This window comes from Callionymus lyra, chromosome 1 (genome assembly GCF_982586985.1).
Source record: "Callionymus lyra chromosome 1, fCalLyr1.hap1.1, whole genome shotgun sequence".
Classification (NCBI taxonomy): Eukaryota; Metazoa; Chordata; class Actinopteri; order Syngnathiformes; family Callionymidae; genus Callionymus; species Callionymus lyra.
In genome coordinates, this window is record NC_141818.1 from 16,944,015 (window position 1) to 16,968,305 (window position 24,291).

At 41.1% G+C, this 24,291-nt stretch overlaps 1 protein-coding gene across 3 annotated transcripts in view; it reads right to left on the bottom strand.

Moving 5' to 3' along the window:
- Positions 1-24,291, bottom strand: part of ttc28 (tetratricopeptide repeat domain 28) — a 261,955-nt gene that overhangs the window by 72,845 nt on the left and 164,819 nt on the right. For all 3 annotated transcript variants that reach the window (XM_087794936.1, XM_087794931.1, XM_087794942.1), the window contains 2 exons: positions 15,873-16,145; positions 14,309-14,439 (listed from right to left, as the gene is read on the bottom strand). In XM_087794936.1, coding sequence (XP_087651062.1) covers positions 14,309-14,439; positions 15,873-16,145 — 404 coding nt within the window. The remainder of the gene's footprint in view (positions 1-14,308; positions 14,440-15,872; positions 16,146-24,291) is intronic.

Sequence of the window (24,291 nt, forward strand, 5' to 3'; positions counted from 1 at the left end):
ATAAAACTTGCAAAAGAAGGCAAGTCCTTGAATAAAGTCAAGAAAAGTTACCTAGTTATATTGAGAGTAACTTGACTAGTAAAAAGTAATACAATTTAAGACAGAAATGTGTGTATTATAAAATAACTGATTAACAAGGTCCCTATAAATGCATTCAAAATATCCCCGCAGGCCATAGCTGGAACTACCTTCAAGTAGCTAAGCTACAATAGAACCGAGGCCATGTAACAATGTCTGTCTTTAAATCAACCTTCATTCTCAGTATTATTGGAATATAGGTCGCCTGCTTGACAACATTGTTCCATTGACTTAGCTAGTTTATACCTAGTGACTGCATATGACCTTGAACTGAGTTTGCGCCTCCATTGCAACTTCACTGTGTACGGCGCGACATAAAAATAAAAAAAAGACTAGACACCAGAGAGCGGATCATACAAAACTCATCATCTCGCGGAGCACGACTCCAGCCGTGACCATAAAGCCACTCTCGCTCAGGTTCATGTCTTCTGGGCCGCACACGTACGCGAGCAAACACATAAACCGCTCGCACATACAAAGACAACAGTGAAAAGCTCCCTTTTGTCTTCTCAACGCTGATGAAAAGCTACCCACGGCGAACTTCAATCACGTTCTAAAATGAGTCGGAGGCGCGTTGTAGCCCCGACAGTGTCATTAAGCCTGTCAGTTAGTTCCCCGAAGGGTGAGGAGGGGGTGGGAGCTGACATTGGTCTCCATCAATGTGCTGCATAGGCCTGAACTGCACCCCACGGTACCGGAAACCCCCTCCTGCCGGATTTATGCCTGACACCAGCATAATCAGAGCCGCACAATTATTACCTCGGCTTTGTGTGCCTATAAAAAACACCAAAATCATGTATGCTAGACAAAGACATCCCGCATATGAGATTAATCATCACCAGCGTCAGGTACTTCTGGCCCGTACACACTCCTACACACACACACACACACACACACACACACACAAGAAGTGAGTCTCCACATGCTGTCAGACGTTGGTGTGTGATTGGCCTCAGCGGAGCGACTCATCATTAACTCTTTGGAGGATAACTCGGCTCTAATCACGGTAAGCCTGTTTGAATGAAGATGAAGTCCAAAAACGTGCCCGTGCACATATTAAGACGCACACCTGGGAAAACACTCCGGTTCTCGGACAAACATGATATCACGATGAAAATGGACGTCTCAATAAAATAATAAATAAAGCTGTATTTCTATTAGACTATAGTGAAGGGATTTCAGATTGAATGTTCGAAGGTAAGTAAGTAAGTAAGTAATTTATATTTTTAGAGCGCTTTTCCAGACCAGGGTCACAAAGTGCTTAAACAATTAAACAATATTCAATAAAGTATATATTTTAAAGGTCAAGATAACACTGAGAACACAGGAGTTCCAGAAAATCAAGGAAAAAAGCTACAGATATAAAACATTAAGCTACAAATACTATAGAAATACAAATGAATTTAAAACAAAATACTTTTAATTCACAGTCAAAAAAACTAAAATATGACTTAATGGTATTTTGTTTGTTATTAATTTATTACATGTTATAAATAACCTATTGTATTTATTTATCACTGTAATTTATATTTGAAATGTATTTAGTAATTAACTTATTTTGTACATTTATTATATTATTGCATTTTATTTCATTGGCCTTGCTTATATTTTCTTACTTTTATTATATATATATATGTATATATATATAAATATATACATATACATATATACATATACATATATATATATATATATATATATACAGTATATATATATATATATGTATTATGGAGTATTGTTTTGATTGTTTAAGCGCTTTGTGACCCTAATCTCCTAATCTGGAAAAGCGCTATACAAATATAAATCACTTACTAATATATATATATATATATATATATATACATCATCCAAATAGAAGTGTACATGATTTAAGAGTGTCCCAAAATGGTAAACAACAATAAATCCAGTGTTTTCACAGGTATAGTGTGCAAGGTAAATACTATAGTAAAAAACGGTATTTTTATGCTTAATTAAATGTTTTGTTATGTGTTGTTGCTGCCAAAACATTGCACATCACTGTCAGCCATTTTGATCTTTGACAATAATGAGATTTTATTATATTCTAATACATTTTCATAAAAACAAATCTAATAATTAACTGTATATTAAGTTATTGTGTATTTCCTTCATGTATCCCCCTGCTGGCTGCTGGTGGAAATGCAACAACAAACGTCACCTGACTCATGACTGTTACAGTGTAGTTTCTCTTCAAAGTACAATATATTGCTCATATACATGTATATTCAATATACATGAAGCTATAAAAAACAGACGTCGGTCTCTTTGCTCGACATGAAATCTTGTTTTCAGTTTTTAATGCGTGTTCAGTCGCCGCCATCACTCCCATTGTTACAGCCATATTTAATAGACTTGGATGTGAGTCTCCATTAACATGTGCAGACATTTTTTATCTGCGCGTATATATACCGGCTCGTGGTGACAGAATTATATCTCTCCGATCTGTGCTGGCCCCGTCCAGCCACGGGCCGCCGCCAACGGCTGTAATTAAAACCCCTGACAGCAGCAGAAATAGCCAGTTACTTTTTCCAAAACCGAGTCGGGGCTGTAATAAAATAACCGCGGCAGGCTTTACCTTTGGGCCTCTGATCAATATTTTACAAACTTTGATTTCACACGGTTCCTCTCTGATGTGTAGCCAGTCAGGGCCTGTCGCCACTTTTTATTTACAGGCCCGATTGTGTGTGAGGCGAGGTCACCCGGAGACCCACAGGCCTTGGCCCCCTTCCTTAAGATGGAGTACTTTCATTTCACTCACTTGGGGCCCTGTATTTTTCTCTCCATCTTATTGCTCTCTCCAAAGTCTTTCCACCAAGACACATTCCAGCCCCTCGTACAGAAACAGGGCTCCCGTCCAAGTCGGACTTGATATGGTGCCACAGGGACAAGTATGCTGACACAGCTGTAAATCGGAACACAAGCTAAAGATGAGAAGAGAGAGACAAATTGTAAAAGAAAAGGAAAAAAAGCATAGAAAGCAGTGTGAGATACACAGAGCACTACAGTCGCAGGAGTAAAGTAGGGGAGTACGAGCAAACCGTTTCCTAATCTAACAAGAATGTTGATGACGAACGCAAACATCAGACACTCGCACTGATCTCTTCACCATCGGAGCCGTTTTACTGCTGACACTGAATATTCTTCTCAGGTGGAAATCAAAGTCAAGGCTTAAGTCTCTTCGGAGACGCGCGGTGAATACGTTCAGGAACTTCTACCGTGTTACTGTCGTACGTGTTCGACACATTTCATCTAAAGAATGTAAACAATCTGTTGATTTAAGAGTGTATTACATTTTACATCAATGTTGAAACATGTATTAATGCTTCTTGCAGGAGCCAAGGTCTCAAGCCAGAATACCACATGGTCCATTTGGGATCTATGGTAGTCAGATAAGAACATTTTGCTAAATCTTAACAACATGTAACACAAGTTTAAATAGTGAATAACTGTAAAAAATAAATCACTTTGACGTAAAGTAAAGGACATTATCAAGGGAATAGCTAGCTAATAGCAGTGCTAGCTGCAGTCAATACTGTTGATTTTGAAGTTTATAACATAAAATATATCCAAATAAATAACAATACCACCTCTAATATTAATGTTTGGATATTGTATGACAACAAATCATGCATGTTATATGATACATGTGTGTATTTTGTATCAAATGTGCATCCTGACTATTATGGTATGATCTATGAACATGTACTTTACATCATGGTTACAATAAAAAATAATAATATTTATGATTTATTACTATATTATGTGTGAGATAGGATTTTTTTTTCAGGTAATGTATGATGTAAATGTCTTGTTTTATTGTTTAGAAGAAATGGCACGAAATTTAAAGAGTGACCCACATATAATTTAATCATTTAAAGATGAATAGTCACATTAGACGTATCAAAACATCACTATAGCAGATTTTCTAATGCCAAGTTACTAACAATGATGCATACATGTGACACATCAAGGATTTTTGGCAGAAGGTTCCACCGCACAATGCTTTGTGCTTCAGGGAAATTGAAGGTAGAACATGATGATCAGAAGATTTTAACAAAAAAATGTCAATTTGCATCATGTTATTTTCTTTATAAAAGCAAACATAAGCGATTAACAAGGACAATGCCGAACATTTAAGAAACACAAAAAGCTTCAGAGGTTTGAAATGCACAGGGGAACACAAAGATAATTAAACACGAATCAATAAGAAAAAAAACACATTTGTTTCATTATTTTCTATTTACGTCTCGGTCGTGAGAGAGTGGATGTAATTATTCAGTTTTACTTCTTCCACCTCAACTTATTGAATCATTCTCATCTGCTCGCAGATCAAAGTAATGACCACTGGGCAGCCAGCGCCGGCCATGTGGACGTATTGGCAGTCCGGACCCAAAGTCACGGTGATTAATCAGGACCAATAATTGCTCAAACAAATGAAAACAGAGTCCAGCTGCAGCGTCCGGAGCGGGGAGTTGCTTCACTATCCCCAATCGTTGACCTCCTACTAATCACCAATTAGAATGCAGCCGTTTTTTGCATAATGACACGAGGAGGAGCGTCAAGCATACAAATGCGAGCGCCTGACGGGAACGACATCAATAACCTCCAAAGTTAATGTCGGCCGCCGGACTTTTTTTTTTTTGGGGAAGTCAATGTAAACAAATGCCGAGGCGCGGGTTGGCGCGTAGGCCGCGGCCTGGTCGTGGAAAGGGGGCTGGCTTGGATTTTGTGGCTCTCCCTTGTCACAACAATATCTTTTTACTGCGCAGCTGCTGACATGATTCATGAGCCCGAGGACTTGATGTGGTCGCGGTCTGCAGGCCAGATGAAATCCCCTCAAGACCACTAATGTAGGTTTCATCGTCGGGTTCGGCTTGACTGTATCAAAGGGGTAATTTCACACTGCTGAGTGAGGAATCAGCCCTTCTGTACACCGGAGTCCACCGTGTCCGGGGGTGGAGGGTCGTAACTCAAAAAAACGGTAATAACTCAAGTCACATAATTCACTAAGAATGTGATTGATGGGGTTCTCCAACTTATCATTTTGAGGGGGGTAAAGATCTCAGGGGTCAAGATATATACTTTTGGTAGAGGCTGCTTTAGTTTTGTTACATTGGAAGATTAATCCATCAGTATATGACACTACCTTGTGTAGGTGACCCCTAGGTCTGTAAACAAATGTGTTTGTGGTATCCCTTCTGTTGTCTCTTGATCAAGGTGAAAGACAGCCACCACTGCATATGTATTTATGGAAGCCAGGGAGGTCGTTGACCTTGACCCAGAGACAACACAAGGGTTAGAAAAACTCTCGGGACATTTTTAGTATTGTGCATTAAAAGAGGTCGTTAAACTGCCTTTTTTGTTATTTTCAAGGCTATATAAAATTATGAAGTGTCAAAATGTATTTAACCTAATTAAACGGTAAATAAATGTTAAGTTTGGAAATGTGAATTTTTTTTTTTTAAAGTGAAGACCATTTGAAACTGAGTTGTTAACCTGCTAGCTTAGCTTTTTAATAGCATTGCAAGCTGTAGCCATTCTGATGTAAATGAGTAACACTAAAACACATTTGAAAGATTATATCTTCTATAAAACTGAAACAACAACAATTTTTATTATCATTTTGAGGATAATTTATGACAAGAACGGGGTTTATCTGGTTAAAGTGGTAGTTCATTTAAAAGTTTATTTAAAATTTCACTTGTTTTCTACTCACTCTCATGTTGACTAAGGGTTATTTTGAGAGTAATCTGTTCCATTTTAAGGTTATAGGCAAAAATGTAAGTCCATATGCCAGTCGAAACCGGTGCTCGCTTTTCTACGTCCTCCTTGTCCAAAAAGGCACTAAAAAAACATCTAAATGCTGTTTTTTTGGACAACAATGGTTGTGACCATCATATGGACTTACATTTTTGTCTTTAATTCCAAAAAGAGACAGATTACTCTTAAAAGCATCCAAACCTTTAGTTGACACAAGGTGAAGTAGAAAATGTATGAAATTGGAATTTTGGATGAACTGTCGCTTTAATTTAAAATGACAATACAAGGGGCAGTTAGTAGGTCACACGTCTTGTTAAAAAATATTGTAACACAAAATGCAGCGTTAAGCAAAAGATTATTTCCACAGTGAAAGAAAACACATTCTTCAACAATTCTTCACTGAGAATAAAATTAGAGATGAGGGTACAAAAAAAAAAAATTGGGTGCTGCTTATCTGTAATGCGGATGATTGGTCTAGCTTGCCTGTAGTGATATTGCCTGCGCTGCAATGGGATAACAAATTAGACTAGTTACGGATTACATTAGTCCTCGAGACAAACTGCTTGGAGAGTGATACAAGCGACGTCTTTGCCGCTTTCCTTGTAATTGTACAGAACAGAAAATGTGTTCAGGGGTCGCTATCTTCCCTTCAAATCACCGCGACGTCTTATGAGAAGACAGCAGGGGTGGGTTCCTTCCCCTCGCTTCTTCACTCTTCCTTCATTCAAATGGACTTCCTGAGCGTCCATTCGTCTTTTTGACAGTCTCCCTATCGATTGTGCTGAAGTTGGTTCTTGGACCTGCATGGAGGGGCCCTTGCCCTGGGGGGTCAAAGAGGATGAGGAAACACAGTCTAGAGCGAGCACGCTTCCACTCGTCTGAAGGATCATCATTTCCATAAAATGACTCGCCCGCACGGTAATAAGGATTAAGCAGATAAGATGAGATAATGAATTAATTTTCAAAAGCTAACACATTAGCCGGGCCTCTCCGGACCGCTTGTGTTTCCTCCTGACAGCCGGGGCAAGGAATGGAATTAGTCAACATAGTAGGGAGGAGACGGCGGCGGTACAGGAGCTGTAATTCATTTCAATCAATGCCACGAGGAACCAACAGGATCGCCTATAATAGGGTTTCATCCCTTATCGTCAACAGCCATCGGAGAAGATGAGTTAGTGCACTCCGACTTCATCCCTCACGCCGTGTGACGCCACGAATCCCACCGTCAAGATTAATGAACGGACGTTGGCTTTTTTGGTAATAATTAAAATCTCGGCGGGATCCCCGGTGCGGGGCGGTGGAATCCCTGGTGCCGCTCAGCTGATAAGCACCGCCTCGGTGTCTGCTGGGTGTCTTCTATAATCATGTAGCGAAACCATAAGTGAGCGTCAGAACGGCGAGACGCCCGGTGCCGCCGTGTCACTGTTTATTTGTAATCTAATCTGTCCCTCTGTATTGCCATTGATTGCCGAACGCCGGGCAGAAAGAAGATGGACTGGATGTAATATTCCAAGATAAATTACTCCACTTCCCAAATGTCAACAGTTCAATCCGCACGGGGCAGAGCTGGACTGGAGGTTTGGTGAACCTGCTGGGAAAGATTCTGACACTGGAGTATTAATGTTAAGGTGCTGAAAACACTCCTGATCGTGCGTCTTGATTAAATGTACGCGGCTAACTGTGATGAATGAGACACTTTCTGCTCAATAAATATAGATTCAACAGTTACAGTCGGAATAACCAAGACAGATGTTGACTGGGATGGTGAAGAGAACATAAGTATTAATACGTACAGCATGTAAAGATGATGAAATCAAATGAATCAGAAACATTTTTAGTTAAGTTAACGGTAATTGTAAGAAGGTCATTTTCTGCTATTGAGGTTTTGAACAATTTAACAATCGTACACTTTTGAGTAAAACCCATTTATGTTTTATATATGTATCACACATGTATCATACATGCACAAACATATATTTTACAGATAAAATACATAACCTTTCAATCTTGACGTCGTCAATTTTAAACAATCGTTAATTTTGATTCATATTTAATTTATAGTTCTGTATAATTCCTACACGTACTATTCGTATTTCAGGTACAATCAAACATTTTTAGTCATATTCAACTAAATTGTAACCTGGAATCAAACAGTTTCAATCTATGTTCAAACTATTCCCACTGTTATCAAACAAGTTTCAGCAAGGTATTTATTTCTGCTCCTTAGTCATACTTTTGTATTTCACTGAAGTGAATGAAAAATGATTGCAAGGAAATGTTGTAAGTACATTAGTAAGGTAAGGTAAGGTAGAACTTTATTGATCCCTTAGGAAGTCTCTTTCGGGAAATTGTTTTTTTCCAATTATCCACAGCAAATACAAAAATAATAATAATAATAAATATAAAAAATAATCAAAATAAAACAAGAACAAGAACAAAGAGAAATAAGGAGAAAGAACAAGATGATACAATCTAAGTCTAAAGATAAAGATAAAGAACATAGATCAAAGAAAAATAACAAAGACAAAGGATACAAAGACTAACATAGAACAGAACATCATGATACTTTTGACTCCACTCCTGCCCCCAAACTCAGAATTGTACAATTTAATAGCCTGAGGAATGAATGAGTCCTTGAGTGTATTTGAGTAAGTGTCCTTTGTGTAACTACCAATTCAATCTTCAAGTCTGGTCTAAGGCCTCACTACTGTTCTATGTATCTTCCTTGCCTCTCAGTCATCTCCACCTATTCCTCTCCGCCTGTGGTCTCCTAATGACCTCACTTAAAGTAATGTCCATTACTAGCTTGAAGCAACTCTGGCTTTTAAGTGAACCTGTGAGTTGGCAGACAAGGCCAACCATTCTGACTCTCCACTTACCTTAGACCATTAGCAGAATGAACTGCTGGAAACTACTCAGGTAAAAGTCGCCCGACAAATCGCAGCCTTGTATATCTTTTCAAAGTCGAAACTTATTATGACTAATTTAGGTTTTATGTCGAGTTTATATGTGTATATTTCAATCTGCATACTGTGACCTAAGCAGACTTCCTAACAGAGTTCTGCTCGTGTCCATGAACTCAAAGAGTGCGTTACAGTAGGTGAGAAAATGTGTGGTCCGCTTGTATGACTTTTACAAATACAAAATAACTCAAGATAAGACGCCAGAAGTAGAAACCACTCATCTTGGCTGAGGTTGAGAAGGTTCTTCATATCTTAAAGACATACTTTACTCTGGATTGGAACGTTCAAGACCGTGATGGCCAAAGTGAGCTTAACGGTTTGAAGGATTTTTGGGGAGGTTCAGTGTTGGGAAGGTGATTTGCGATCTCTAACAAACCTGTCTCAGGCCTTCATAAATCAACCGATCTCCGTCACTCACTGGACAGGTTAACGTCGTGGAGATGCTCGGGTGGAGGAGTAAGGAAGTGAGGCAGGCAGAGGAAGGGCAGCGAAAAGGAGAAATGGAGCGTACGGCACAGAGGGAGGAGGAAGGAAGGAGGCGGCGAGCAGGAGTCGATATAACGGCACTCATTCATCTCTCTGACAGGCGTCCAAGTGCTCCACAGGGGGAGACACAGAGCTCCGTCACCACCAATGCAGCAAAAAAACAACAGCGTGGCTATGATGCTGAATTTGATTATAAATGTACGCGAAACATCTGCTGCAACCGCGTACAAATCACGCGTGTAAAAGCCAACACTCAACATTATGCACAGTAAATTTAAAAGCATCGGAAATCATGAGCGCCTTCACACATTCCCTGTGAGAAACCTTTTAAATTATACATACATATTCAAATAAACCCAAGATAAACATGCACATGTAAAAGACCTTACATGTGGGAAAGCAGATGTGTGCTTTCATTAAACACACACACTTAAACACACACACACACACACGGTCTGGTTTTCCCAGTTGTGGTCATGGCCCATTGGCTGATGCTTGCCGTCCATCTCTCATGATTCATGGCTAAGCGAGCGGCTGTCGAGCAGTTCTGAACCACTGGGCCGAGCAGAACCTGTGTGTCATTAAGGCACAACAGGCAGGACTTGATGTCGAAGCAGCTGCACCGTGACACACTCGCTTCCTCCGTCCGGCACAACAAGAGAAGCAGGTAAATCTTTGAAAAAAAAAAAAAGGGGGTCGATGGTTGGTTTTGGTGAGTGAACGGGTCCCACGGAGACGCAACATGCTCAATAGCCCGATGATGACTTTATGAACCGGATGTTTCAAGTCATATTGGGACTGATTTATAGTCTTTATCATTGATGGTCACATACAGGTTTGATAGACGTCGCTGCGAAATTAAAACGGTTGATAAGAAACAAGCAGGTGTTGGGTTACCATCCCATATTAATGTGTCGCCGGTGAAAGTCTGCGGAGGATCGTATCCATTTCCTAATGACTCCTTAATTGTCTTTCCCTCGACTGGATCGGGCTGCTGACATCCATTCGCGAGCCCTGGTCGTGACAGGAGGGAACACCCTCTCTTCGTCTGGTTTTTCAACCTTTATTTAGACGCTCATCTCTCAGCCCTCCGCCTCATTACTGCAGCCCGGCGCTCCAGAAGCATCGGCACAGCCCCAATCCTGGAGCTAGATAAACACTGCTGATGAAATAGTCTGTGTCATTTTCGGAGTGCGGGGCAACGTTCGGGTAAATTCCTGTCGGCAAGTTTAGGGGGGAGAAGGGGGAAGCGGGAGAAAAGTTCAGCTGAGTTTTCTACGCTTCCTTCGATTCTCCAAAAAACCTGGAATAGGTCGGGGCAGTCAGTTTCTTCTCGGCGTTACGCAAGACATAATGACAGACTCTGCATAAGCCAGCCGACTCGGTTTCTCCTAAATACTCACACCCTAAATTAGAGGTTACCCCTTTTTCTTCTAAACCTACTATTCATCACAGGCGGAGAGAGAGAGCGCGGCGTGGAGATGGAAGTCTGAGGAGGAAACATCGCTGTCGCGGCTTTGTTTGAAAGTAGTTCAGTTCTTGGATAACACCAGGTGTGCAAACTGGGACAGAATTAGAAACGAGACGTGCTCGACGAGAGGGTTTGCGGAGCGAGGGTGTTTAAGCCGACAGCTGGAGGATTTTCCCCACAAAAAAAGCGGCGAGATAGAGAAACACACTTTTCTTCACACTCGCCAATGACCTCACTGGTTTGGACTGTAGCTCCCAGTCATGGGTGACAGAGCGCTCACTCTGCAAGCCTTTTCACGGAGCTGCACTCTTTCCCGTTCTGTTTGCTTTCTTAGCTCCTCGTAGGTGAGTGTCCCGGAGAGATTGACGACGATCCATCCAAGTCCAGGGTCACAGGTCAACGACAGGTCTTCCTTGTTTTGCTGAATGGAGCTCTTTTATAGTTTTCATTGGGGGGAGGGAGGGATTTTATTTTTTAGCAGATGAAAGTACATTCTTTTACTGATCTAACAAGATCCAAGGTCTGTACTGCCTCTTGATTTATAAGCACTTCTCTGTTTTGTGTCTTCTTTTTTTTACTCGCCGTGCACGAGGAGACTGTGTAGATAAGCATCTCGTGTGTTTTCCCCCACAGCCTGCGCAACACAGACACACACATTCATCTCATAAAATATATTGGAGGCTTCTGTCTGTGTGTATGTTCCACGACAAAAACACCAACAGACCCAAGCATTGGGAGTTTTGGCAACGGACGGTTTTCGAGCAGAGTTCCAGTTTGGATCGGCGCTGCGATGAACACGTGTGACTGGTCACATTTGGAAACATGCAATCTGTTATGGCACGCTTGAAGAAGAAGACCATAATATCTATGATACAGAGATAAAACAAGTGTTCTGAAGTTTCAGTTTGGAAAGGTTTTGAGGGAATGATCACTCAAATGAATGGCTTCTAACCACTATTACTTGCACACCATTAACAACTTGCAAGATGTGTGCAGATGTTTAACGGTACTGTTATATTTGAAAACTCACGAATATTACTACACCATGGTCAATGGTGGCATAGTGGTCAAGTCTGCTTTTTTTGCCCCGTCACACCATCTAAAATAAGTATTCATTTATTCATAATTTTAACGTTTTTTATGCTTCTATAGTATGAGCTCCTTGGCAGAGGTATTTGCTGCCACTGTGCATTTTTAAAGTTCTTGTATTTTTGTTCACGTTTGTCATCTCAGCAATAAAAAATAAATAAATCCATATAAAAATGATTGCTATATTGAAACAAAGCCTTTGTTGTTTCCACCACATCGAGCAGAAATAATAATGGTGCCGCAAAGGTTTTCTCCTGAACTGGATGGAAATGATGGTGAAACGCTTCTGTGATCTCCTTCCAAAACATTCTTGCCAAACGATCAACCCTAAAGTTGAAGGAAAAACCCACATCTCATATCATACAAAACCCACACGGGGCCCACCAGGATCACTCTTATGACACATCACACCATAGGATTGTACGCAGGACTGTAACGGGCGATGTAATTAAAGCGCTTTAGCTCCACACATGGAATATCTCCCGAGGATCTGTGCTACTTATTCTCTTTAATCCTTGCGCTCGGAGAAGTCGGCGCGTACACCGGGAATACAGTCAGAAACAACATCCTGTCTTCGGCTGTAGGAAGTGACCTCAGCTTCAAAAAGGGCCAGATAAAAAAGTCCACAGCAGAAACAAAAACACCAGGCCGGGACCGTAATGAGCGCTCCACCAGGCTCCAGTGTGTACTGAGGAGGGCCAGGTGGTGTGACACACATATGACTCTGATTAAGGGGCCTTAGGAGGAAGAAGGGGGGAGGGTTCATGGGGGTCCTGGTGGGCCGATGGAGGAGTTTCGTGATGCAACTATTTACAGCTATTAAACTGGTAACTAAAAATACATATGTAAAAAAAACATCCTGAGTGTACTGGAGTTGTGTAAGTAAAGAGGGCTGCTCCACTATCTGCCTGTGAGGCTTATCCTAATAGCTGGGATACAAAGCAGACTCTCTGAATCATACTTCTGCTTTGCAGATGTCTTTAAAACACGAGCAGGGAAGATGTAAGGTGGCCCTTTTGGCCTCATTTCTTTCGTAGCTTCGTCGTCGTGCACCCGTGCCGCCACCGACTGGACTGTTTAAATGTCTCCAGATATCAGGGAACACAAACAAGCCGGGACTGACGGCCTGGCGGGGAGGATAAGGAATGAAGGGGAAGTGGAGGCCATTCTTCTCGTTGTGTGACAGGAATTGTGTTGGAACAAGCACCTGTCACCCGCCAACAATGGCCACAGAGGTCGGTCAAAGGCAAAGGAAGAGAGCCGGGCTCCAGGAGGAAGATAGAAAAAGACGAGACACGGTCAGCAATGCCCATTTATTTACAAGAGGGAGGCCAGTCCACTGTTGACGGCACAAACCCGGGGATTAGATCTGGAGATATCTCTCGGCAACCACGGATCAAAAACCTCTGTCTACCTTATTATAGTTAAATTATCAGTACAAACAATGTATTCAAGCCACGTAAGAAAAGCTCAATTTATTGACCCAAGTTGCATAAACTAAAACTTGAACGGCACATGTTCTAATGTATAGTTCCAAATAAATCCTAAGAGTTGACATTGACCGTTTCATTTTGTCAGCATCAGATACTTTATGTGTGCTTTGGTTCTACAGCTCATCCATCCACATTTGACCCCTCATTCAAGGTCAGGTTACAAAGGCAATAATCCAATTAAAAAGACCCAGATTTAGCCCTTCCAGCTTTTCTTTGGAGGTCCCAGGTTAACCCAGAGCCATAACCTCTGCTGTAGTCCCGGGTCTCCCCTCGGACATCATCACAGTTGGACATGGTTCGAAACACCTCACCGGGGAGGCGTCCACGGGGCATCCTGGCCCACTGACACCGTCGCCTCAATAAGCTTCTCTTCATATGAAGGAGGAGCAGATGAACTCACGCTTTGGGCTGTATCTCTAAGAGGAGGGTCCAGGAACCCCGTTGAGATCATTATTTTTTATCTTGGATCAGGGATGATATCCTTTAACACCTTAAGTATGGCTAATCAGGTTCATAAAGAAGGGATGGTTTAAGTGTTCAAAATGGGGTTGTCATGTCAAACATCATCTTGAACGCACCACTGGAATGTAAGTAAAACCTACAGATAAAAATCAGCACAAATGTTTTACAGGCAATTCATTGTCTAAAATGTATCACCACTTCTGTTGCCTTGTTACCCTGGACACTCTTGGACTGTATTCTAATTTAGATTTTTTTGCCAAGATCCCAACACCCATCTTTTAAAAGAGCAGCGCTGGATCTCTGTCCTTCACAGTTATCCTTCAGGTGCCCTCTAAACTGCGAGAACAAATGAATACTGGTCACGGCACAATCCTTCTCCTGCGGCCTGATAAGAGACTCAGAGGTGAGAAAAAAATGTTTCCAGCTTCCATTATTCTCACACTGACGGCGATCCTGATTTGGAGAGTGTTTCCAGAGCGGCTTCTTACCTCTCTGTCTTTTAGTTTCATGGCGAGCACCAGCTGGTTGCGATGGTTGGTCAGAGCCTCGCGGTAGTTTCCTTTCGAGAAGAATGCCGAGCCTAAGTTCCCGTGAGCGCGGCATTCTCCCGTTTGGTCACCTGGGGGCGAAAAAAACAAATTGTTAGTTCATGATTTGATGCATAGTGTCGATGCCGCTTCCTTTCCCCGGCGTCGACACGCCACGCCGACCTTAAAAGGCAAAGTGGTCACTCTCCAGCAGAGTGGCTCTTCCGACAGCTGGTTCTGTTGATCTCCATGCTCCGGAGGGTAAAAGGGGAAAGTCTTATTATTCCTTCCTGACAGAGAGGCCTCACAGTCAGGGTTACAGAGGAGTGCTTCACCTGAGAACCTCGGCGTCTTATCTCCAGCTGCTCTGTCCAGTCATGTGAAGAGTTGAGCCACTCTCGGGCTCACTCAATGATCTCTTTTTAGGAGGATGTCAAGGTTCTTTCCTTTTAACTTTGCTCTGCTCTGAGTGTGTGGGAGAGTGGCCACTTTCATAGGCAGTGAAGCTGTGGAATATTTTTTGTGTACAATATTTGAAGGTACTCAATGAAGTCAATGATATATGATCCATACTGTCAACTCTGCTATCCATCTCTCTTCAACGGTTTTGATTCAATTTTCTGCACCCTTTCTGCTATTTTATCCACTTTTTTTTGTTTGAGTTGTGTGTTTTGCTGTTCTAAATGTATCTGTACGGTGATCTTCAGTCCAGTAACTCTTTTTAAATATAATAAATATTATCACTCTTATTTTAAGGGGGCACCTCTGTGCCAGGGGGCTAGAAAATGTTTGATTGCGAGGCATTTACAGAAGTATAATGCTGTTTCTCAAATTGCTCACTTCTGCACTTACACCTAATATTTTGAGTGCACAAGTGAATCCCAAAGAGCAGTGGGCGGAAATGTAGTGCGCAATGAGCACTCAACTGGCCGGAAAATTGAGTATGGATCGATGGACACTTTCAATCTAAGTGATTGATGACGCGATTTTGGAGCAGATACCGGCGTAAATCTCTCGAGAAAACACTAATTTTACCACAAAACAACAATAATAACACAATGAAACACAACTTAATAACTTGTTTCGATTGGCGTAAAGCGTTGTCAAGTGTCAGCCATAGGGTTCCAACGACTGGTTGCTATCAGCGTTAAAAAGTAGTAGAAGAAGAAGAAGCTGTCGAGTCATTTCTGGTAAGTGTGTAGGGACAATTTTTGATTTGAGACAGTACTATCTTTTGAAATGTGTGCACTGCGCCGGTAAGTGCACTATCTCACAGTGTACTGTAACGCACTTAAAAAAGTGCATGATTCGAGACACAGCTAAAGTGTGTGAGCTCTAAAGGAATTGTTGTGATTTATTTAGGTATTTACTCGTCCTTATGGTCATTCATTTCCCTCAACATTGCGTAGAACAGATGTGATACATCATCCCGCGCTGGGATCAACAACAGCTCAATTTTTCATCTCAGATGTTCCCATGATGGGCATCGATGTCATCATCAGTACGATGCCTCACATCATCCTACCTAAGGTCTTGGCCACCTCGAGGTCCTGCTGCATGTAGCCGGTGCTCTTCTCCGTGTTGCCGAGCGACCAGTGGGCGCTGCTGAGGGCCGAGAAGACGGACCCTCGGAGCTTGAGGCTGCACGTGCCGATCTTCAAAGCCGCTTCCAGGACTACAACGGAGGCTGTGTGGTGGCCAGCTGTCAGCAGCTCCTGGCCAATCACAGACACCACCACAAAGGGACTTTTGTCCAGCTTCATCTTCTGCAGCTGTTGATAGGTGGGCTCCAGAGACTCTGCGGAGGAAAAAGGAGTGAAACCCAGATTAGAAGCAGGAATACCAAATATAACACGGCGCTGACATCGATCACACATTGTGCTGTGTGCGTACACTCTCAGATAAACGTGAGTGCTGTCTGAATTCCATTTCCCTCTGTAATTGTTACGTTGCGTCTGTAGCGCGGCTGATTGACGGCTGCGGCTGACAATGTGACAATAAGGCAACATGTGACGCGTTCGTTCTCGGCACCAGCTGCAGTTAAATCAGGTAGTTTTGTGACAAGAGCGTCACAAGGTTGAAGCGGTGTGGGTTAAAGTCTCGACGAAACACACACTCTGACGTCTGTCTGTCGCTGCTTTGTGTGCGACGACACGGTTGTCGAGCTCATGATGACAATTAAATGTTTGCGATGGAGACATTGATATTGATTTGACAGACACATCATAAGACAACACAGATGAAATCACTGATGCGAAAGAAGCATGTTTTTACACCATTTAAGGTGATGATTCTGCATGAATCGATAAAAACTAGTTAAAAATTATCGACTATGATGTGGTTTATCTTAGTGATTAGGGATACATTTTCAGCAAAACACAGTAAGTTAGTAAATAAACACGAGTTTATTTCCCAATTTGATCACTAAAACTAATTTTGTTTTGCTGTTGTGAGACTTCAACATCCAGTAGGTCCTTCAGTCACTGATTCACACACATAAGTCTGAGAAAAAGTCATAAATAACTGGTATTATTAATGACAAGTTAATGACTAACCAGACAGTTATCGAGCTAGTTCACCCTTGAGCTAGCATGAGGCCAGTAGTCCAGAAGTACATACTTAATTAAACAATTCTGAAGGAAAGAATCACCTGAGAAGTTAATTTTAAAAGAGCGATAAAGACATATTCTATTGGATCATTCAAACACACAGAAGCGTCCTTGACTAGTTGAACGTGACTTATATTCGACAGTGCAAATAGAAGCTAATAAAAAAAAGAAAAGAAGTTACATTAGCCTGTGACTCATGACACTTGATGTGGTCAAGTTTACTCAAACATTAACCTCTAAACCAGGAGAAATTATAAAAAGACAAACTATCTTGTTGCTAAGATTATTCTGTGGGACTTTTCATGCACTTTATTGTTGTTGTTTTTTTACTACTGTTCCAGCAATTTAATTTTTGCTGTTTTTCTCTGAAGGTCTCTCCATGGAAAAAAAAGAAAACATCTACAATAACCAGGTTCCAGCACAAGGTTGTTGACCCGTGGATTGTTGTTCTGGAGCATTTGTGTTACTATATTTCTTAAAATCCCATCACAACCTTTGTGACACAAAATATCTTTAAAAAAAGTAGTTCTGGACTGAAAAAACACAATTATCTTTTCAAAATGATCATATAATGATAGTTTTTTTTTAAAATCAAGATGCCATTAACCCCTTCCTATACAGGGAGACAAGTCTGAAGAAAGGGGGTTGGACTTTTGAATTCAGACATGATCTTTCTCAAACTGATAAAAATCACCAACCGTGGCGTTAGATCTTAAGACAAGACAAGTGTACACTTGTAATGTCCAGGTTCTGACTTGAATGAACTAATAATTTGAGGAAGTGGCCAAATAATCTCATAAAAATTGGTTCAATTAAAAGCTTAGATTTAAGATGTACGGCTGAATTTCTAAACAGTGTAGTATGTTATATGTTACGCTAAATAAGCAGTAAAAATGTATATATTGTAGATCCAGGTTTCTTTAACATGTGCATTGCTTGTTTCTTTTGTGTGCGAGCTAATGTAGCTAATGCACAGCAGACGCCGCAGCAGTGCAGGAATGCAGGCCAGACACACAAGGTGACCTAAGAAGAGGCTGAGAATGCACACAATGACATAAATCAATGGTGGGCCACTGGGATTTAGGAAGCACAGCCCCTACAGATTACAAAGCCTCTGGCAGACACCGGTATCGAGCAGCAGAAGTAAGTGCAGCCCTGGACACACCCCGGTGCGTCTCTTGTAATTGTGTGTGTGCGTACGTTTACATCGGAGGAGAGGTTCATCATGGGAGTTAACGCTCACGCCGGCGCTATATTTGCATCATTCATCGCTGCTAATTAGGTCAAATCTTTCCCACAAAAGGAATGTGTGGAGAAACTGCTCCCACCGATGGTCGATACAAGAGCTTCTGCAGCCACGGACAACAACACGAGTGACGCACGCGGCGGAGAATGATTTTCAATGTTCATGCATGAATATAAAAGCCATTCACGGCCTGTAATTGCCTTCGGAGAGACACGGAGAGTTGACTCTTGAGTCATAACAGGAGAAAGTGGAGCAGCAGACACTGAAGTGAAATGATGTTTGAAGACGATATTCAATGTATAGTTTTGACTCAGGTAATGGAGGCGATCCTTCAGAGATGTCCGTGTTTAAGATAAGATAAGAAATGGATCGTTCTAAAAAAGAGCAGATCTGATGGAAGGGAGTTTTATGGTAGTGCCGGGTGAAGGCCTCATACTTCATGTTCCAGTTGGTTAAATATACATTTTGTTCCTGGCTCTGATAAATGATTTGAGGCCCTTGTGTGAGTGAGTTTGACAACTCTGCTTGAGATGGTCCATTAGCTAATGAAAACGCTGTTCATCTCATTCATGGAGAGAAATATACTTAAATATATGTGCACTGTGGTCAATTATGTGTTTTTTTTTGCAGCATCATTCAGCCAGATACACCTGCTTTTTTAAAGTAAAACTTACAAATGTGCATTTAACTCAGAAGAACCAACTGCCGATAGTCTACATTTGTCTGTGGCTTCAAGTATGTTGGATCCTGCCGGAAGATGTAAAATCTTTTAAAATGAGGTCACAGATCTCGAGCTCCACTTTGATGAGTATTATTGAAACAGAAATGTTTGGAAAGCGCCGGCGTTATTTTTATTCATTCATTTTTTTTTTCATGGTTTTCATCAGCCGGTACATGACATCATGCGTGCGAGGACTGCGGAGATTGTAATGGAGGACAAGGTTTCCCAGGGCAACCGAAGAGAAGAGATGCAATTTCATTATTTCCGAGAGCGACAAAAGAGAGACAAACATCCGGATGCCTCTTGATTTATGAGGACTGTTAGCATAGTTAGCATTAAGCATCTCAGCGGGAGTTATATTGGGGATGTCACATGTTCTGTTTAATTAGATAAGTTCAATTTTTTTTTTTCTAGATCTTTTGCGTCATTAAGATGGTAAACTGCTTTGCTTGCGGGTTCAATCCCAACTGGATGAGATTGCGCGTTGTGTCCGTGAGCAAGACACTTTCCCCTGATTGCTCCTGATGGTTGAGGTGTCGCGATGCGTTGCAGCCTACTCCCATCACTGTGTGACTGTGTGTGAGTGAATGGGTTCATGCGTTACTTAGCGTTGATCGCTTTGGATGCTTGAAAAAAGCGTTATATAAGTAAGAGCAATTTACTATTGTCATTCTCTTGGTGGCGCTGTATCCCAGCTACACGGGGTGAGAGGCAGGAGAAGTCACCACCACATCACAAGGAATGTTAGATTTAGCCAAAATTTGCCACTGAATTTTCCCGGACGGTGGGAGGAAACCGGAGCACCCAGAGAAAACCCAGAGGTGCATGTACAAGTGAAAAAAATGTTTGGATGACGATTATATTTTGTGAATTAAGTAAGTAAGTAAGTAAGTCATTTTTATTTGTATAGCGCTTTTCTAGACCAGGGTCACAAAGCGCTTAAACAATCAAAACAATATTCAATAAAGTAAATACTTTAAAGGTCAAGATAAAACTGATAACACAACAGGAGTTCCAGAAAATCAAATAAATTAATGCATTTTTATCACAATTAAGATCAAAGTCAGCAATAATTTCACAGTAAAATCGCAAAAAACATGACAGGTTTTTTTTCTCCCATCATTACCTGTAACTTCACATCAGCAGCGAAACATAATCCATCTCGTGGCTCTCCATTTTGAGATGCCCCGCTGCTTCCAAAGAAAACCCAGAGGCTGATTGGGATTTTCAAAGGAATAAAAAAACTCTGATTATACCCTAAAGATACGTATGCAGGAAAAAAGGGGAGGTGACACATTTCTAGCGCCGACATCTGTGAGCGCAGGATGTTTTTTTGGGTAAAATCCAGCGTGAGTCACATGAGACAGCAGCTAAACTCCAGTATAATGAGGAGAAACCTTGATCTCCGTGAGCAGCAGTAGTGTGTCGCTGCAGGTTGTCAAACGACTCAAGGAAGTGTATCGTACTCACACGATGAATAATAAAAGGAGAAAAATCAAAGCCTTCTTAATAGAAATCAATACAGTCGCTCTCTGCGAAGACGTATGGCTTGATAATACTCCGTGGGTTCGGTCCAGATTGACTCTGTGACACTGAGGAACAGAGAGGTGCTTTGGAGAAGACTGATCACCTTTGAGAACCCGATGTGAGATAAGTGGGTATAAATGGAGCGAAGATACCAAAGGGATGAATATGTTTTCACTTAGATTTGCGGCGAGAGATTGAATACAAAGTGACACTTGTTTAGTTCAATAGAAAAAGCCTTGGATTGAAATAAGAGTGATATCGACCGCTAAGAAGAAGTTGCCTCCGCGAGCTGATGTATTGAATGTAATACTGAGGTTTTGAAAACACAATTTTTATAATGCTTGGGCTCTTCAGGACAAACTTTTATTTAACTCTTTATAACTCATGTGAGTATTGCTTTAAATTCATGCTTCATGATGGAGGCTGACAACAACCGTGTCGAAGCTTGGATTACAGACTCGCCAACATGAAAGTCTGTCAATGCGAGGTAATGTTGAGTCACACTAGGGGGGGCTCCAGGGGGGCATCGCCATTGTTTTCACTGAGAGGACTTTTGATTTGAGGCTTGACTTTGGATCATCCTCAGAGGTTTTTATGACGACTCTGATGTTGTCGCTGGCACCAATGTTGAAGTGTTACGAAGCTGTAGTTGCTTGTTCACAGAGAAGATTTATCGGGCAAGAGATGGAGATCATGGAAGTCCTACAAAGAGCTGGTCCACTGTTGTTTTTAAGGATGTTTAGGTCCTGTATCAGAGCAGAGATGATTTACCACGCACTAGTCAATGCTAACAGTTTGCACTTTAAAGTTGTTAGCACTTTATATAACACATAACTTGTTTAAATTAAATTGTGTCAGACCCATTTTTTCCCTCATACCACAGCTCCTACAAGGGTTTGACATTATCTGCTGACTGTAATGTCACTTATAAAAACAGTGTCTTTGTGATAGCGAGAACATGTTAATGGGGGCTGGAATGCAAGACTGCGGATCAGGTATAAATCACAATTTTTAAATAAGAAATTGTACTTTTATCTTAAAGTTTTCAATGTATTAAAGTAAGTAAGTCATTTTTATTTATATAGCGCTTTTCCAGACCAGGGTCACAAAGCGCTTAAACAATCAAAACAATATTCAATAAAGTATATACTTTAAAGGTCAAGATAAAACTAAAAACACAACAGGAGTTCCAGAAAATCAAGGAAAAGCCTGAACAAATAAAAAGGTCTTAAGATGTTTCTATATATATATATAAAATATAATAAAAAAAAAACTGGTAACTTTGAAAATGATATGTTAAGTACTTACATAAGTGTATATTTGTATTGAGAACAACATTGAAAACATGCATGGTCTAATTCAAAACACTTTAGTTTTTATCCTCATTTTGAGCCCATGGAATGTACCAAAGTCAAAAGGCACCTGTTGCGTCGAATGATTCATTCATGGCAGACGAGTAAACTCTCCTTCATCCACACATCAATCTAGACCTTTCAACTATAATATTCCAGCTTCAGTTGCATCTTCTGCATGTTTCCCACCAGTCATCGCAGCAGTAGAGCTGAAGGTGACGTGATTCGACGTCTCTCTCCGCTGAGCTGCTGTGACATTTTCACTCAGATGTAGATAATTGGACCTTTTGTGATTATTGTTGGAGAAAACAACAACCTTGATTGATGATTCATCACACGTTTTTTTCGTCATCGTACTGAAAGAGAACGTTATGAAAGTAGAGAAACATCGTTTCTTCTTGACATGTATCAGCCTTATTAAGGGTTAAAAATATTCTTTCAGGGTTTTTAGCTTCAACAATTTTCTCTCCAACTATTGTCTTTTCATCACAGTTGGAGGTTTGTTGGTGGGTGCTGGTTTGAAAGTTAGATAAAATCGTACCAAGCATATTTTTCCTATTTTTAGTAAAACTACAGTATATATACATATTTAATATATTGAATTTTCAATTAATTTTTTTTCAACAACTACTAGCAAAACACATCTTGTATTGTTATTTTTTCAGTGTTGTCACCTTTAACTGGTCAACAGGAAAACCCCTAAATTGAAGGTCAGAATGCAATTATGGAAAAATAAGTCACATGGAATTTGTTTTTTAATCAGCAATTACACCTTTCTTTGTATTGCCTTATATATAAGCCAATTTCCTGAAGGATATATCCATCTATATACTTTATATAGGTAGGTAGGTATACGTTTTTTTTTGCATTTGTAGTGTGACAGATACATTTATTTTAACACTAGTGTCAAATTCTACTCTCTAAATGTAGCCATTAACGCAGCTGTGGCTGTTGCATGGCTGTCATTATTTGGAAACAGCATCCCACCTTTCACTTCAGCCGAGCAACATGCTTATCCTCCTTGTGTGCTGGCGTAACATCGATTATGGTCTCAGTTTGCCAGGAGTCCCTCTGAGAGGATCATTGCTTTTTAATCCATTGACCCAGCTACCTCCCTCCTCAGAACACCTTTGGATTAGGTCCGACGTCGGTTCCCTCCCACTGTGGGAAAACGGGCTGAACAATTAGGAGATTAAATGGATTGGGCAGAATATTGGGCTTCCTCTAGTGGTGATCCATTCCGGTCCACGATACTGCAATCTGGGCTTGCACCCAAAACCCTCTTCTTGTTCTGTTTCCAGGGTTGGATTTATGCGCTTTAAATTATTCACACGGGTGACGGAGAATCTGCAATACTTCCTTGTACGTTGACTCAGGAGCTTTGTGGATGTAATAAGAAGGACTGGAAAGAATAGCTTCGGTTTATCATTTTCTATCAGGGGTTGCCACGGTAAGTCAGCCTCCTCCACGATTATCCGTGTGGAGCGTCCTCCCCAGACACTCGTCTTTATGTCCTCATTTACGCTCCCTTCTTCTATTATCGGTCATCTCCATCTACAACATTGTAGGCCAAGGTCGACTGTCCTCAAATCATTCAAATCACCAGACCTCCCTGACCTTGTCTACAAATGTCTAACCCCAAACTCACTCCAACCCATTTAAGCGCCACCTACAGGTCAGGTAAGCATCACTTGCTGAACAATCGTAAGGATACGTTTGTCCACGGTTCAACATACTTCTTTGTCAAATGTAGTAGAATGTTTGCAAATAGTGTGTTAACGTGATATTGACAAGATTAACTTTACTTTTACAACTCGTTTCCTGAATCAGCAGCGAGTTGAAGGTGGAAAAATAGGATTGAATCCTAGTTTTGCGTTGCGATGTAAAATGTATCTTGTGGAAAACGGCACCTTAAAATCTTCGTGCGAGTCATCAGATAAGTTTGCATTATTTTCTGTTCTTGCACGAGGCAAAAAAATAAATTGACGCCACTTTGCAGTTTGGTGTGAATCTGGGTTGAGGTTCCCATTCCAAGTCCTTCCCAAAGAAAGTCGGACCACCTCTGTATACCACCTTTTATTGCTCGTCTTTCACTCTGGTCTGTCACAGATTATCCCTGACAGTAGTCTCCACCCACGTCACCCTGCCTGCACTCTCTTCTTAAACCCGTCTATTAATATCCATATCATCCGTAAACATCATGGTCCATTGAGTTACTCCCTGACCTTGTCTGTCAGGAGAGAACAACCTGTGGTTGTACTACAATTCCTCTCCCGGGACCTGATAGGAAAGTGATTTCCTCTTAAAAATGCCACTAAAATAATCTAATCCGAGTGAATGTCGACTGGTCACACGGAGCAGACAGTCTCTCTGAAGATCTTTTAGCATAACTCCATTCCACCCACGAACAATAAGGTCACGGCAGATATCGGATACAACGGATAATGCTGCAGATCTGATAACAACGGCGAGCGTTTTAGTTAAGCATC